This window comes from Anopheles moucheti, chromosome 3 (genome assembly GCF_943734755.1).
Source record: "Anopheles moucheti chromosome 3, idAnoMoucSN_F20_07, whole genome shotgun sequence".
In the NCBI taxonomy this organism is placed as follows: domain Eukaryota; kingdom Metazoa; phylum Arthropoda; class Insecta; order Diptera; family Culicidae; genus Anopheles; species Anopheles moucheti.
The window spans coordinates 59,345,828-59,362,232 of NC_069141.1; the positions used below are offsets into that span (position 1 = coordinate 59,345,828).

Genomic DNA, 16,405 nt, shown 5'->3' on the forward strand with positions numbered 1-16,405 from the left:
TACTTCTCGATACTCGATTTAAGTGACATTAAATCCATCCGCCAGCCAACCTGCCTTCAACTGGTTTAAACAAGCAAATGCTTTCGATTAATACCGTCGCCCATTGCATTGCCCAGTTTTCTAGCTCACGGAACAGCAACATTGATCGGTGTGAAGATGTGTTGAATGTTTTGCTTCACGGTCCGTACATTTCATCTTTTCGTACTACGAAGTGTTGCTACGCCGTACCGTTGAAGTATGTTCGAAGCAGCACTTATTGGTAAGGTTATTGTAGCAAATCGCTTGTGATTGTTGTTGTTCCATTGCCCAACGGCCCTTCCCAACACCGACCTCCCCCACTCACCCCTACCCCACCCATTCCGGGTCGGATCGAATCGGGTCTGGGAAAAACTCTTTTGCTGACCCATCTTCACTCTCCGTCTGTCGATGGTTGGAGGCGTGGAAACGAACGCCACATTGCGTCAACATGGAGTTTGTGTTGCTTTTTATTGGTGCAGTGGACAATTTCAAATCGAGCCGATCGGATTGTGTGGATCGGGGTTTGTTTAAGTAATTTTTTATTGCGTGGCGTCATTCATAGTCATCAGTCATTTGTCAGTCCCCGTTCATTGCATGGCAGCTCATTTCACTATCGTTAATTCTAGTAACAAACGCCTAATATAAAGATGGGAAGAGATTGGATGTATCTGATTGCATACATTCAGGATGTCAGCTAACCATTGAAACCATAACCTACCATTAGCCGGACTCAAACAAGGCAACAACAAGTGCATATGTGTTAATTGTAGTCACTGATTCACTAACTTTACCACCCATCCTATGGACGGATAGCTCCATTAGCATCAGCATCCAAATTTCCTTCTTCCCAGCTTAAGCCACCGAAAAAAGCGGATAAAAAATGTGCACACCGTGCGGCTAACCGGGAAGCAATCATGCTGTTGCTGTACCCGCATGGTGCGATACGGACAGCCGCTGGTCGATCGTCGATGGGAAGAATTATGCTGCATTTACGGGCGTGTAAATATTGTAATGGCGCTGGCACGTATTAGCTACGCAAACGCGTAGCCTCTTGTAAGGCGGGTGGTTATGCACGCTGGCTGGTGCTCTCCGATTCGTTTTGCGGTGGTGGTTCCGTTTGACTTCTTTGTCACTAACGTTGCAATTGCTGCTTGATGCCGTGAAGCCACCGCGAAGGGAGAGAGACGAGTGTCGTGGAGCGGGGTTTGGAGCGTTGAAACATTGCGTAGCCACATTGCATTGTTATCAGGTGTGCGTAGCGCGGTGGCTAAAGAACTCTCCGTGGCAGCATGTGCGGCGATTCGCGCCGTTTGTTGGTTTATTAATTGGTGTGAAATTGTGAATGGGTGGCTGCTGGCATGTCCGGTATGGTGAATGACCTTATCGTGGGCTGTCGATTAGACAACGCGAAGACAGTAAGAACTAACGTCTAGCGATGGCGTGGCTTGATGTAGTTTCAATAATGTATAGGGAAAGTTTCAAGTAGTTATCTCAAGTAAGAGATACCTGGTGAACAATACCTGATGGATAAATTAATTATAAACTTGTATTAATGTTTGTCTCATTTGTAATTTTTATGGTTTTTTGCAATCTAATCTGATCAGTTACCACCCAGAGAACCTCTAGCAATGAGTTTAATTATGTATTTATTGGATCACCAGCACATAATCATTGACAGCTAGAATTGCAGAAACGCAGTGTCTTGACACCAGGGACCAAGGGAATAGTAGAGTAGAACTAATCAGTAATGAAATTGCAGTGATAGCACATGACAATCTTGAATTCTAGGCTTGTACCCTACGTACAAGAAGGAATATAAGCTAATTGTAGGGGTTTTCCGGTGTTGGACACTATATATTCTCCTCAATATTACAAGATCTTCTTATACAATCTTTGCTACCCCAGGGAAATCAACCACTGATCAACCACCGTCATGCCCAGAGCTTCACTAAGTCTTGGTGAAGATGGCGTAGACACAATACCACCACTTCCATCGCTTCATTGACGTCAAGGCCGCCTATGATAGCATAGCCTGGGTAAAATTTGACAACGGCATGAGCTCTGTTTCAATCCTAACAATGCGCAAGCACCAGATTTGTAAGCATTTGGAGGGGGTACCTTCGGAGGCTAGATTGGCTAGAAGTCAAACCCGATTTCCAGTGTACCCAGATGACTTAGTTAGACATCATTGGTTTATGGTTCACCTCTGTAGTAGATGTATAAAAGAGGATCGTGAAGATGCCGTAAACTCTCGAACTACCCTCGAAACCTTTCGATTCTGGTATACTCAGAGGTGACAGATACTTAGTCAGCGGCACAGATAGGTGACTGCATTTAAGAAGTCGTGCAAAATGTCATCTAACTTGGGTGAAAAGATGTCAATAAAATCAACGTGTTGATGTTGAGATTAGCGTTAGAGCTCTGGCTGCCAATAGGCAATCTACTCCATAAGGACTTCGATAGTTAACAGATCTTAACAGACGATGGTTGAAGTACATTTGATTATGTACTCAACACTAATGTTGTACTTAATGAATCTCTTGAAGAGAGACATAAATAAGAACCTTCTGCAAAGAGTCGCTCAAATCAAGCATCGACTTTCAACAGATTAATAGATTCTCTGTGACGTGGCACATCAAGCCCTTTGAAGGGCATCCATCAACAGACCACGACCACTAAGTTGAGCGCTTTTGTTTATATTTGTTGTTGTCCGTTTATATCAGTTGTTTGTTTTTAGTTCAAGCTTTCTTTAAACAATTTTATCTTTTATTTGTTTTATGTTTATTCACATGTTTCATTTAATATCTTTTTGTATTGTCTTTTCTTTATCCGTTTATTTTCTTTTCTTTAGCTTTCTGTAAACAAATTTATCTTTTTTTATGTTATGTTTATTCATATGTTTCTTTTGATATCCTTATTCTATTATCTTTTCTTTATTTGTTTTTTTCTCTTTTGTTTTTTTGTTGTTTATACTAGTTGTTTATGAACTTAAACACAGCGGAATCGTATGTCTTAACATTCTCTTATCTATCTTGTTTAAAACAGATCTTAATGTTTTATGTTTCAGCCAGCTGCACTGTTGCCCTGCTATTTATTGCCTACTTAGCATTTAAAGTACCATCAGCATTAACAAAGTACATTCATCGGAACGATGCTCTTCCTTCGCTGATTGTTGTCTGACGCTGTGTTACCGGTCACCCCAAAACAACAGATACAGAAGCTTGATACATTTTTTATTTCTTTTCCACTCGGTCCACTACTAAAACGTCCCAGGTCTGTTGCACACATAGCCAACTGAAAGAATTTTGATCGAGATGCGTCGCACCGGTTCAAGAATCGCAAACAATAGCACCACCCTCATTGCTAACATTCATTCGCTCGGGTCTGGTGTTTTACCACCGAATTTTGTTGCAAATTTGCCATTTTGTTTAATTGTTTCGGTGCGTGAAATCCGGTCCTGTGCTTGTGGTGGTGGTGGTGGTACATACAGAACGGTACGATGCGCTTTTTGGTGTGGCTTTTGTTTAAATGTGTAAAGGTGTCGAAAAGATGGCTTCTTTGGCTGGGCAGGTGTTTGAAAAAGTCACGCACGCCACCCCGAAAAGCTTCGATCGATCGATGTAACGAACGGTTTTGCCGAGATCGATTGGATAATGGGCGACGCGCGTTGGGACGTGTTGAGTGGAGTTAACAATGTTAAATGAACATGAAAAAAAAAACAAATCCAAACCACTTAACACTAGCGGACTGCATGGGTTCCGTGATGGTGTGATTGAAATAAACGGTCATTTCGGCCTTCGTAACATGGCCAAAATAATTCATGCTCATCTTTTTTTTTTGGGAGAAAAAACAAAACGGCCTTCCAATTAATCATTGCGCGTGTGTTAATGTGGTGTTTGAAAATTGTTTGTAATGCATCATGTAATGTGTAATAAGCGAACTATTTTTAATAATTTGTTTATCAATTCATTTATGGCAAGTGCTAGTAGCAGCTTATGTGTTGCTATAATTTATTTATAGCACCTTCGCTAGAATAAGAAGCGCACAGCATAACGCCGCGAACTTCCCACACCCGGATGTGGAGCATGTGGCAATCGCAGCTGAGAACAGCTCTTCCTTCGCATTTGTAGAGCGATCGAAGCTCCAAAACCATTTCGCAAACGCACGTGGAAAACAAAGCATTCGCACCGCACCGTCTCACCGTGCGGCGACGAATCTTCCTTCCATTGTCCGTGGCCAGTTCGGGATTGATTCGTCCACCCGCAACGGCATTCACCTTTCGGGTGGTGTTTTCTCTTCCAACTTCTGCCATCTGATGGCTGATGTCTCCCGTGAAGAAGAAAAACACAAACCAACCTCCGTCTTACCTTTGCGCAACCGGATGGCGATGACTTGCGGACGCACGACAGGGTTTAGTGGGTAGTGTTGCTACTGCTGCTGCTGCTGCCAGTGCCACCGGGGTCAAAACTTATGTGTGAACAATTGGAGTCTGCATCGGGAGTGCAGAAATGCGTATCCGTCCGCCCGTCAGCCTTTTTGCCACCGTCGCGTTGAGCAATCGATCCAATCGAACGGGGTTCATGGCGACATAAATTTGGCATTTTGTACTACAAACCTAAAAGCGGTACTTATCACGACAAATGTTGTGGTGCTACCGTTCCGTTCCGTTCAATGATCCAATTCGATGCACGGCTTAGGTCGGGCAGTGGGCAAAAGGTTAGGTTACGACGTATGTAACATTTGTTCCCGACCCCGCTGATGGACATTTTCTCACCCATTCGTCCACAGGGCGCAATGGCTATGTGTCATAAATGGTGCGTTTTTTCTGTACTGTAATCTTTGACGCGAGGTCGAACGGTTTAACTTGCGAACGGTGGGTCCGAGGCGTATCATTACCGTTTTGCTGTGACGCCAGGGGAAGCTTCACTATTTGATCTTAGCTTTGCTGACCGATGAATGTGGCTGTGCGTTAGAGCCAGTCTTGCAACTGGCCGCCGGCCGGAGGATGTGCCTTGGCGAAGACAAATATCTCACAGGCATTAGTACACCGATGCTATAAATCGAACGAGTACAAATACCCGTGATGCGATGCGAAGGAAATTATGAGGCCATTGATTTATGGCAGAAGCGCCTAATGGTTGCCATTGACTTTGCGCGCTAGACGCCCGATAGCATTACTGCCGGGGATGTGAGTCAATGGCATGTGAACCGATGGGCGAGTGGGAATGGAGATGGTATTTTGCTTGATGGGAAACATATAGAGAAGGAACTAATCAAGCTTTGTGACCTTCACAGCACTTCTTCGGCGCTGTTTGCATTTGCTGATTTTTCGATCTTTCATTCTAGTAGCTTTTGTGACGATAGTAACCAGCAAACAGGATTAAATCTTTGAAAGAACCAGGAAGAAGGTACTGGAAGGACTTTGAAGTAGATTCTCCTTTAAAGAGCAATTTAATTTCGATCTGATCACTGCTTTGAAATTTGATTTCTATTTAATAATGTTTAGATTCAGTTATACTAAACTGTTGTTTGATTGTCGCTACAGTTTAAGGCCGATATTCTCTGACTGTTCTTAATGCATAAAAAATACTTTCCGTAAGTTCGGAAGCAGAAGTATCATTCAAAAAGATGTATAAAATAGTTAAAAAAATAATAATGATAAACCAATAAATTTAGATTAAAATTTTACCATTAAAATTGACTACAGTACAGTGAGTGCCGTGATTATACGACCACATTTTTTTAAACGCAATGACAACGTGGAAATAATTAAAATAATATATTGTAGATACAAACATAAAAATTAAAGTTAAATTCAACTAGAAAAGATAGAAATGAAGGAGATGAAAGAATGTTATTATTAAAGAAGATAAATGAAATAAACTTACAGGAATAATTAGAACGAGTTTTGGGATGACATTAAACAGGGAACAAAAATAAATTAAAACCATGCGAATAATGAAATAAGTTGCTGAATTGGTGAAATAAGTTGCATAATGAATTCAGTTGCCTCAATTGAAACATAGGTGTAAAATATGTGATCGCTCTCATGACCTGTCAACGAATAAATGGGGATATGCTAATATTTATTCGAAAATAGCAATAGGTTTATTGTACCTGAGTACATGTATTCAAAAATGTTATAATTACTGTTATAAAAGTCAGTACCTTGTTTAAAGCTTTTATGTATTAGAATTAGTTTAACAATTTAATGCAAGTTTTTAGATATTTTTGACATAAAAGCATGTAATAAGATTTTCAAACACTATTTATCATCATTTATCAAACTTATGGCTAAGATTTAACTTGCAGCGTAGCAAGTCTCAATTAGCGTTCGTACGGTCAACTAGCAAAACAATATCAAGGTTATGATTTCGCACTTTGCTCGAAACGATCCATTATTTGTTTGGCCAAAAATAGTTGGTTGATTGTTTCGGGGCTCCGACCATAAAATTCCGAATGCAAAGACACTACAGCCAGGGCGCAACAAAACAACCTCCACCTAGTTCTTACGATAACAACCGAACGGCAGGAAAGGTGAACGATGGCAAACGTTAATCGATTCTTTCATTCTACGCACTGTAATGATTGCAATTAGTATTCACCAAAACGACAGCAAAAAAAAAAGCGGACTTGCTCTATTCGCGCAATGTAGTCCAAACGCAGCCACACCGTTTCGAGCAAGCGAAAACTTCTCATAACATTGAACTCGGCAAAAAAAAAATGCTCCCAATACCTTGCACCGGAAATGGGTGCATACGCGTAGGCTAACGGGTGCACCGAAATCAATTACATTCGCCATAAAGATTTGGTCTCTGGTCTTATCTGTGTGTATCAGGTCGGATAGGAAAAGAAAAAACGGCATACAACACAGGCGTGCGAGAGATCAAAATGTTCACACAAAACTGTTCACTTCACTCCACGTCACCGTCTTCGCCGCCCGGTACCCGATCCGGGGTAGATAATTATCTAATTGAGTTTCCACGCGACCAATTCTATTTGCGTGCGTCTGTTCTGCGCGCCGGCGGAGTCGGTGAGAGACTTTAATTTCCAATTTTCTTCACACTATTGCAAACCCCACCAGGTTGCAAGATGCTAATCAGTTGCCCATTTGGGCGGTGGGGTTCGGCGCCTGCCCAGAACATTTTGTGTGCGTTTCTTAGGGGGGTGCGTGTGGGGTTTTCCACCTGCAAAGAGGGTAAGTTGGAAGCGAAAAGCAACGATCGAGCTTGCAAACATACCACCGGGTAGGGTGGTGGTGGTTCCGAATTTTCCGATGCCCTGACAATTGAAGTCTTCTGAAGTGGCGGTCCTTCTTTTTGCGGTGGGAGTGTGATCGTTTGTGAGTGTTTTTTTTTGTTGTTGTTTCGCTGGGTGGGAGTAACCTTTGCCGATGTATAAAGCGATGCTGCACAGGGCGGACGTTTTCATTTGGTTCGCTAAGCTCGACGTAAGCGCGTGTGATCGCTGTTCGCGGTGTGAGATGTGAAGGATCGTCTGTGTGGTGATCTCGTACGTGCCGTGGGCTATAGAACGTGTGTGTCATAAGAGATTTCTGGACGTGAGTGAACGGAAAGGACGAATATAACAGGGACATTGTGTTCGTAATCGCATTTAAAAGGTTGACTCATCGGAAAACTGTGACCAGCATTGGGAGCCAAAAACGCGCAAAACCAAAGATCGTTTTCCATCTCTAGTTCGAGTTGCGAGAAAATAACGCGGAAACATAATCGTGCATATAACAAAAAATCGTGCACAGCGTGTGTTCATTAACCAAACGTAAACTGTCTGTTGTTGCGGTATAATCTTAATTACTAAACAGCAACACATCCGTAAACGAACTCATCAACTGTTTTTGTGCACGAAGAGGACTATCTCCACCAGCCACCAAGTGCAGCATTGTACCATCTGTGAAACGTTATTGCATAAATCGCGAAAATAGAGAAGAAGGAAAAAACCGCCCCCAAAAAACATCCACAGCTAACGCGTGGAGGATTGAGAAAAACTAAACATCTTGAAGAGCGTGCTCCGTTGCGCGCCCGATCCCTTTGGTGTGCCACACTCGAGCGCCACATAATATTCAAAACAAATCAAGACGCATCGGCTATTGTTCGGGCGGATTGGAAGCATCAAGCTCGTACCGGAATTAGCTTCCTGCACTGCGCGAGAGGGCGGCTGGAACCACTTTCGGTTTCAGTTTGGCGAGTGACTGCAAACGAACGAGCTGGGCGTACGGGCAAGCGACGAACCCCGGGCAGACAGACAGACCGCATCAAGCATCATGTGGAAGCACACGGTATTGTTGGTGGCGTTCGGTGTGTTTCTGTACAACAGTCATGAAACGTACGGTGTAAGTAGAAATTGATGTTGTTCAAATTCATTCAATAGGGAAGATAGACAATCAATAGAGAAGATGCACGATAAAGAGAAAGATCGGTAGATCTTAGTGGGGATGAAATATGTGTGAAAACCCCATAATTTTATATAGATTTCGACATTTAGACACAGTTTATGAGTTTAATTTTGCCAATTTTATGAAAACCCATATTATCAGTGCTTCATTACTTTGAAGGTTTCAATATCAAAACACTTTCAATATAATTAAATTAGTTCATTTTATTTATTTATTTATATTTTTTTCTAAATTATTCTTTTTTATTATAAACCATTGTGTGCATCTCTTATTTATTCAACTTTTAAATTAGTTTATTTATGGCATGACATGTCAACTCAACAACACCATCGAATGATACACAATACTCATTCTTCTCTATTTCCAAAAATATTTCACTCATAGAAATTAATCTAAAATTAGCTTCCCTAATTAGAGCCCATTAATCATTCCACTTTCAACAAGCAGCTCAGTTGTTTTCCTTATCTTAACATATTGAATAATGTATTCATTACACTTATGATCTTCTGCATAGCAACAATACTTTTTCGCAAACAATGCCATCAAAAAATCATTTCGAGCAAAGTGTTGTGTGCTAATGAAATCAACACATCGAGACAAAAAAAATAGTCGCTCGGAAATTAGCATCACAATTCGGGGGTGGATTAGAATTTATGGTCCACCCGGGGCTGGATACAAATGTGTTTCATGATGCTAATGATGATGTTTAAAAAAAAAAACAATTTAGACACCGTGATTAACCTCGACCACCGCGCGGACAATGGTGGCTTTTGCGCGCGCGCGATCATTGTCGGACAAGCGCACTGCATTAGTTATTTTCACACCAGTATCAAAGCTGGAGTGGGATGGATTGGTACAATAAACATTACACCGCTGTTGGTGAGTGATGCAGTAAAAACATGTGTACACACAAACTTTGGACCCGCCCGGATGTCCTTTAACGGGTCTGTGACGGTGCGTAATTTAGCTCGCTGAGGATCGTTTCCAGTTTTCCACACTAATGACACTGCGCGAAGGGTGAGAACCATCAGCAGGCGATGAGCCCAACTTATTTTCGCACCGTTCACACACGTGCTATCGAAAGTGGAATCCCCACACCGGAATGAGATCTTCACGAGAACGACCTTATGGCTGACTACGACCAATCTGAATCGCAGCTTGATCGTTTCTGGTTCGGGATGCGACCAGTCTGCTGGTACGATCACGATTTGTAACCATCCGCGGATGACATAAGCACTGCAGATCCGCGACGATCGAGAGAATCGGCGTGCAACATTATCGACATAGCCGACCGAAATACGGACCGTTTGTCTCGATCGTGCACTAATTTGTTTGCCCCATAAAGACAATGTTTCGCATTTCGGGCACGCGGGATCGGGATGGGATTGGGGTTTCGTACCATCTTTTTTACTGAAATCCCTCCAAAGCCCCGGCGGTAGCTGGGAAGTGATCGATCGATCGGTGATGGGAAAAAAAACATCGATAAACGATGAAAAATGAATTCCATTCGAAAAGGGGGAAGATGAGGCAAGTGATGAGGCAAACCGTATAATTGGTGGTTGATTGTAATTTGATTGGTTTGCGATGGGGAAAATGTACTCTCACGTCGAATTGAATAATTGATCGAACCAATCGGACAGGCGGAAGATCGCGACGCGCACGTATGGGAATGAAGATGGCGTAATGTTTGGCACATTTCATAATGCAAACATCATCGCGTTATTTAAAGCTGCAGCTAACGGTTTTAATATTGTGTGTGTTTCTTTTTTTGCTTTCCTTTTCCGCACCTTTCCAGCAAATCTTTGGATACGAACCGAACGTTGACTATCCGGCGTTCGACAAGATCCCGTCCGGGTTAACGTTCCGGTGTGCGGATCGGCAACCCGGCTACTACGCGGACATTGAGGCGCGCTGCCAGGTGTGGCACTGGTGCCTACCGACCGGCTACATGTTTTCCTTCCTCTGCCCGAACGGGACCGTCTTCAACCAAGTATCCGATCCGTTTCGAAGCTGGACCGTTGTTGCGCCTTTCATCATGCTAACACCTTTCTTACTTCTCTCTGCAGGCGTACCGTGTTTGTGACTGGTGGACAAACGTAAACTGTCCGGAGTCGGAAATGATGTACAGCATCAACGACGATCTGTACCGGGATGATGCAGGAAATCTGATCGTCGGTTAGCCCAACCGCACCGTAGTGAGGTAAGCAACGGTCAACTGTGCACGGTACCGATCCTATTAGGGTGCTGTGCTGTTGGAGTAAAGTCGTCAAAAAAAAAAAAAATGTGCGCCATCCTGACGCATCGTGAGATTCCTGTTTTATGTTTTGCTTTATTTTTGTAAATATAATTTATACACTGTGAACAGAATAAATAAATAGTTCTGAAAAAAAGTATTAAATTTTTCAGGATTGCAGGTTAGGGTTGCATGATGACAATACAATTAATGTAAGTACAAATGGTACACAACCATTCCAATTTAGTAACTATCAAAAGCATTTTGTGATGGAAATTATGTAAACTTCTTAAATAATTATTTTAGATATTTCATTTATCATTTCGTAGTTTTACATTTTTCGTAACATTTATTTTCGGGGGTTTTTTCGTAACATTCTATTTTTTCGTAAATAAATATGTGAACTTTGAAGATCCATAAAACGAAACCGGCTTTGAGTTGAAAGGACATATCAATAGCTGTGTAAACTAGAAGAGTTAAATTAAGTTTCTTCTGAATATTGCATTAGTATTGGGATACGTTTTCAATAGTTATAAGACTCCAAACTTTCTGGCTACCCGTGTAGCCCGGTTGCCAGGAATAGGGGTATTGAAAACAATAATCGAACAATTATGAAACAATTTAAAAAAAATTCTCACATATATTTCAATGGAAAATTATCGTGAATTTCATATACATTTCATTATATTTGAATATTAGAATTTTAAGTTTTGAATAGCCAGATTAAGGTTAATCCGTCACGGGTAATGATGTGATTTACTGTTGTGTTGCCGTTTACAGTAATGAGAAAATAACTACGAAAAAGCCATTATTGGTGGTAGTTTTGTTTTAAGTGTCAGGTTCTATAAAATGGACATCCATTGACGATTGTGAATATATCGACGGTGCTTTAAAACCTCGTTGTATAAAACGTAGCGGTGGAATCATGAGTGTTTGGGTGATATGGTGAGATTTCGATTACCTAGTTCAATAATTTAATGTATTTCCAACTACTCCTCTATTGATTTTTAAAATATATTCTTCCTACAGGATGCTGATAGCTTTTAACAGTGGATACCGTATCGCTGCAATGCACTTCCAATGTTTCGAGGAGTCGTGTGAAATTACAGAATTCACAGCGGACAATAGTTTTGTGTTTCAGTACATTCCAGATAACATTACTAGACTGATTATGACGAACATGCTGACGGAACGCATTGATCAGTCAGTACTGCAGAAAATACCGAACTTCATCGAATTCTTTCGTAGTCAAATCTATTGAAGTTCCAACGACTTTGAGGGCTATAAAGATCGATTTTACCAGCTTGAGAAGGATCGATATCGAGGGCGACAATCCGCTGAGCCATATATCAATATCATATTGTGATCTAGTAAAAGTGCCTCGTACGATAAATAAGGCGAAGATATTAACTCACTTTGAATTAAGAAAGTGCATACTACGAGAGCTGAATTTCGCTAGTATTTGTGATAACTCACGTCTGCAGCACGTCGATTTAAGCGGAAACAAGATACGATACGTTAGCAACACATCGAAGAAACATTGTGCCGTTTACGATTCTCTTACATGGTTGAAATTGTCTCAAAATCGATTGATTACTGTGAATTTAGCATTGTTCATTAGTTTCATTAAACTGGAGTATCTCCATTTTGCCAATAACAAGATCAGTTCGCTTGAAAACCGGTTGGTGCTCAAAACGCTGTACAGATTACATGTAGATCACAACAAGCTAATGAATCTGGATTTCTGTCACTGGAATGTCCCAGCTTTGACAGAACTCAGAATTGAAAGCAACCATCTGCAAACGGTACCAGAATGTATGCATAACTTAGTGAATGTTTCAAAGTTCTCTCTGAGAGGTAATCAACTGTCCTTCTTCACAATCGAAAGTGTAGCAGGAATGGATAATCTTTCAATGATCGATCTGTCATTTAACAAACTAATATCTGTAGTACTGAACACGAAACGTTTTCCTGCCAACCTCAAAGAGATTGTATTAAGTGGCAATAAAATAGAAACTCTAGATTTGGCGTTCATACCGGTACAGTCGTTAGCGATAAATGTTGCGTTTAATCAAATCTCAAGCTTCGACGTGAAAAGGACGTCACCAAACGTGACATATTTGGATATGTTAAAAAATCTGATCGACTGTTCATGGAAAACGGCCGGCAGAACGGGAAAATGTCCAATGCCGGCAGAATGAATGAAATATAGTTTATTCGACATCCACGTCGTCTCTTAACTTATATGTTGAACTAGTATGGATATGTTCAGATAACTAAACAAATTTTAAAAATTATTTAAAAAATATGTGAAAAAATGTCTTGAAGATAGCTTCGTCCTTCTTGATCTTATGCTGTGGTGGAGATGATCCTGTGCTGTCTACACGAATGAAAAAAGAAATCGATTTTACAACATAATAGAAGCTTAAGAAGTTCTTGTTGAGCAATTTTATTAAACATTGAAAGATTAGATAAGTCCATCCAAATGTACTTGGGGACATGAGCTCAGGAACGTTCACCTTACCTCAAGTATCACAGTGACTTCGAAAAGCTAAAGGAATTCTCGAAACGGAGGAATGTATAGAGCCGGCGCCTTGAAGCAACTAGATAAGGTGCTAGTCACACTGAGCATGGACCTCGTAGCTCTTCAAGAAATCCAGCGACTGGGGAATGTTGTGCCGAACAGGCAGGGCAGCAACAGCTACGACATCTACTACAGCTGCCACAACCGACACCACATGTTCGTAACGGGTTTCGCCGTACGCCCCCATCTGAAATCACTGGTCAAAGGCATAAAGGCTATTGATAAGAGGCTATACACCTTGTGCATACGAGCTCTTCAACATCAACCTCATTAAAGTTGACACGCTTACCGAAGAAAAGGACGAAGAGCAGAAGGGCCTGTTTTACGGCTGATTCCGAAAAACACTAAAGATTTTTACTAAGAAAGTCCCCCAGAATGCAGATTTTAGAAAGTTATTGAAACAACTTCAGACCTAAGGTGACCTGTTGTCGAAACACGGATGGAGATCGCTATTTCCAACTAGCACCGATGGATAGCCTCATCGGCAGTAATATTGATTTCATATTTTTTAGATTTAAATTCATATTTGTATGTTTTATTCGTGACGCGTGAGTAAATAGATCTCAAGATAAATGAAAAGTTATTTATGTTTCAAACACAAATCATCTCATTGTATGAAAAATACCATTTAGGAAATATTAAAACTAATTCTCTTGCTCTATTCTTATCCCATGCACTGTACTTTTCGTGCTTGAATCCAGGGGGTATGAAACTCACCTGCACACATCACGACTGTCCTACCCCTCGCAATTTTGACAGCCAATAACAAATGTCAACAGTAAAAAAGTTTGGAAAATCGCATCGCATCGCAGCAGAAAGCAATTAGAAATTTGATAGTGTTTTAGTTATAATTTTCGTTCACAACTCTTATCCATACCCGCATGAGTGTGTTCGGAACCGTACGCAAGCAAAGGTTGGTACCGATGTGCAGTAAATGCGTCTCAAACGAAGCGCGCCCATCACTGGGGGACACCAAGTTTTCGTGTGCAAGTTTGGATGGTCCCGTTTTCCTGTTGAGCTGAGGTGATTGAAGAAAGCGCAGTTTTTTGGTGTTTCGCTGGCAGTGTGATTGGTGTGAGTGGCTGTTGCCCGGTTCGTGTGCAACATGTTTACTGTACGGCAATGGTTGTTCAATTGAAAACATTAAGAAAATCGCATTATCGTCGTCGTTCAAATAGTGGTGCAGCTTGTTGTCAAGATTGATTGCGTTACGCTTCCCCAAACGCATTAGAAAAGAGAACGCGTACGAGTAAGGAGAGCGAAGAAGACGGAGAGCGTGTAAGCAATGCGAAGAAGGATTGGGTGTGTGCGTGTAGTGGTAGTATGGTGCGGAGTGCACACAGCACAATGTTTATATCGTCATCTCGCTCGCACTGGTTTCGAAACCGATGAAAGCTAGAGAGAGCCAGGCAGAAAAGAACGCGTAAAGTGTGTGTGGCAAACATAAGCCTAGAGAGTTAGAAATTTTTAGGACACAAGTTGAACGAGCCACACTATACTGTTGGTGGAGCGAGTGTTGAAAATTGGTTTGGTCAAATTAAATAGCCGTTAAATGCGAGCAATCCCCACCGCAAATCGGACGTGGCAGTGCCGCGAAGGTGCCAAAGAAGTGGGTACGTGTTTCGGTGCATGTGTTCGTCTCACCGATTGCTCCAATACACAGCGCCATTGAAACCAACCGTTTTTCGCGATAAGCTCTGATAAGTGTGTGCAGAGAGACTGAACAATCAGAATGCTGATTTACACGGGGATTAGAAGACCGAAGATTAACGCTGTTACTATCTTGCTCGTGCTAAATGGAAACACGTTTTCCATCGAGTTGCATCAGGGAAAAATGTCCAAATCGTAAAAGAGTTGGTGTGTGAGTGTGGGAGAAGTGGGTGAAGAAATTTTCTTGTTTACAATTTATGACATTAGTTGGAAAAGCGAGCATTTTATTCGGAGAGCACAAAAGCGAGAGAAAGTGAGCGAGAGTGCATGAGCCGTGTGGGAAAGAGATGAGGCGAGCCGCGTTTGCGCGGGTGCTTTTCTTTTGCCGCGTTGCAACGCGAGAGAAACGTAAAACAATTAAAACAGCGAGAGCGAGTGAGAGCGAATGACATCGCAAACACCACCAACAAATATTTTTGTCTATAAACAGACAGCATCCTAGCGTGTTGTGTGTGCACAGTGTCATTTCTAATTTTCTTTTCGATTTACCTTTTCTTTCCTTCTCTACAGGGAGTATTTCCGTCAAATAGTAGTGGTGAAAGAATTTTCCGAAACAAGTGAAAGTTGTACATCTCGTCTCCAACTCGTTGCCGGAAGCTGTTGATCCTTTCCGAGACGTGCCGAGAGATCCTTTCTCGGCGAGCAGAGTGTGCTATACGAAGCTGTAAAGTTGTGATAGCGACCTGGTAGTGCGTAGTGACCAAAATGTAGTGGACGAAGTTTTCAATGTCTACTAGAGTGACTAGATTATTGTAGAAGGATTCGTAGGAGGTTACGACTACAGAGAATTCGTGAGAAGAAGGATACAACCACAACAAGGAAAAAATATCCTTACCAACGTAGCTTGTTTTGATTTGTGGGGTTTTAGTTTCTTTGTGGAGATAAACACGAATGCTGCTTAAAACTGGACAAGCCGGAAAATGTAGCCGTACACCAAAGCTAAGTGAGCTGGAAAACCTTTGATGACATTTTAAATATTGGCGTGTACTGACAAAATTGAAGCCGTGTTAGAAAAAATCTGTGAACACTGGTGACGATAAATAATTTTGATAATTATCATTATCAATCCATTTGGTTGAAAAAAAAACCTCTTGTCGGTTTTTTTGGGAAGTTCTTGGATTTAAAGGAACACCGGTTAACAACGCATGTTAAGAGAAGATGGTCTAGTCGAGATCTGAACCTAGATCGGATGATTCTGTGTGGTTGAGTCGTGCGTTATCGAACTGCACCACTTGACTAGCCCAAACAGCAAGACGCGAAAAACAAACAAGATGTACCGCTTGGTGCAACAACCCGAATAGTAGAGTTTTTAGTGTGTGGCGCGTTTAAGTGAACCGTGTTAATCTTAGTTTAATTACTATTGACAAACATTGTGTTGTGCGGGCGAGTGAAAGTGCAAATAAGGTCTTTTTGTATCTTGTTTTTTGTGGTTTTGAAACTATTAACC

General features: G+C 41.5%; 1 protein-coding gene across 1 annotated transcript; it reads left to right on the top strand.

The window, feature by feature from the left end:
* Nucleotides 1-8,293: 8,293 nt before the first annotated feature.
* LOC128304528 (U-scoloptoxin(01)-Er1a) lies at nucleotides 8,294-10,611 on the top strand. Its single transcript, XM_053041722.1, has 3 exons — nucleotides 8,294-8,368; nucleotides 10,227-10,421; nucleotides 10,498-10,611. Exons 1-3 carry the CDS (start codon nucleotides 8,300-8,302, stop codon nucleotides 10,609-10,611), a joined length of 378 nt encoding a protein of 125 aa, XP_052897682.1. The 5' UTR covers nucleotides 8,294-8,299.
* Nucleotides 10,612-16,405: the final 5,794 nt, after the last annotated feature.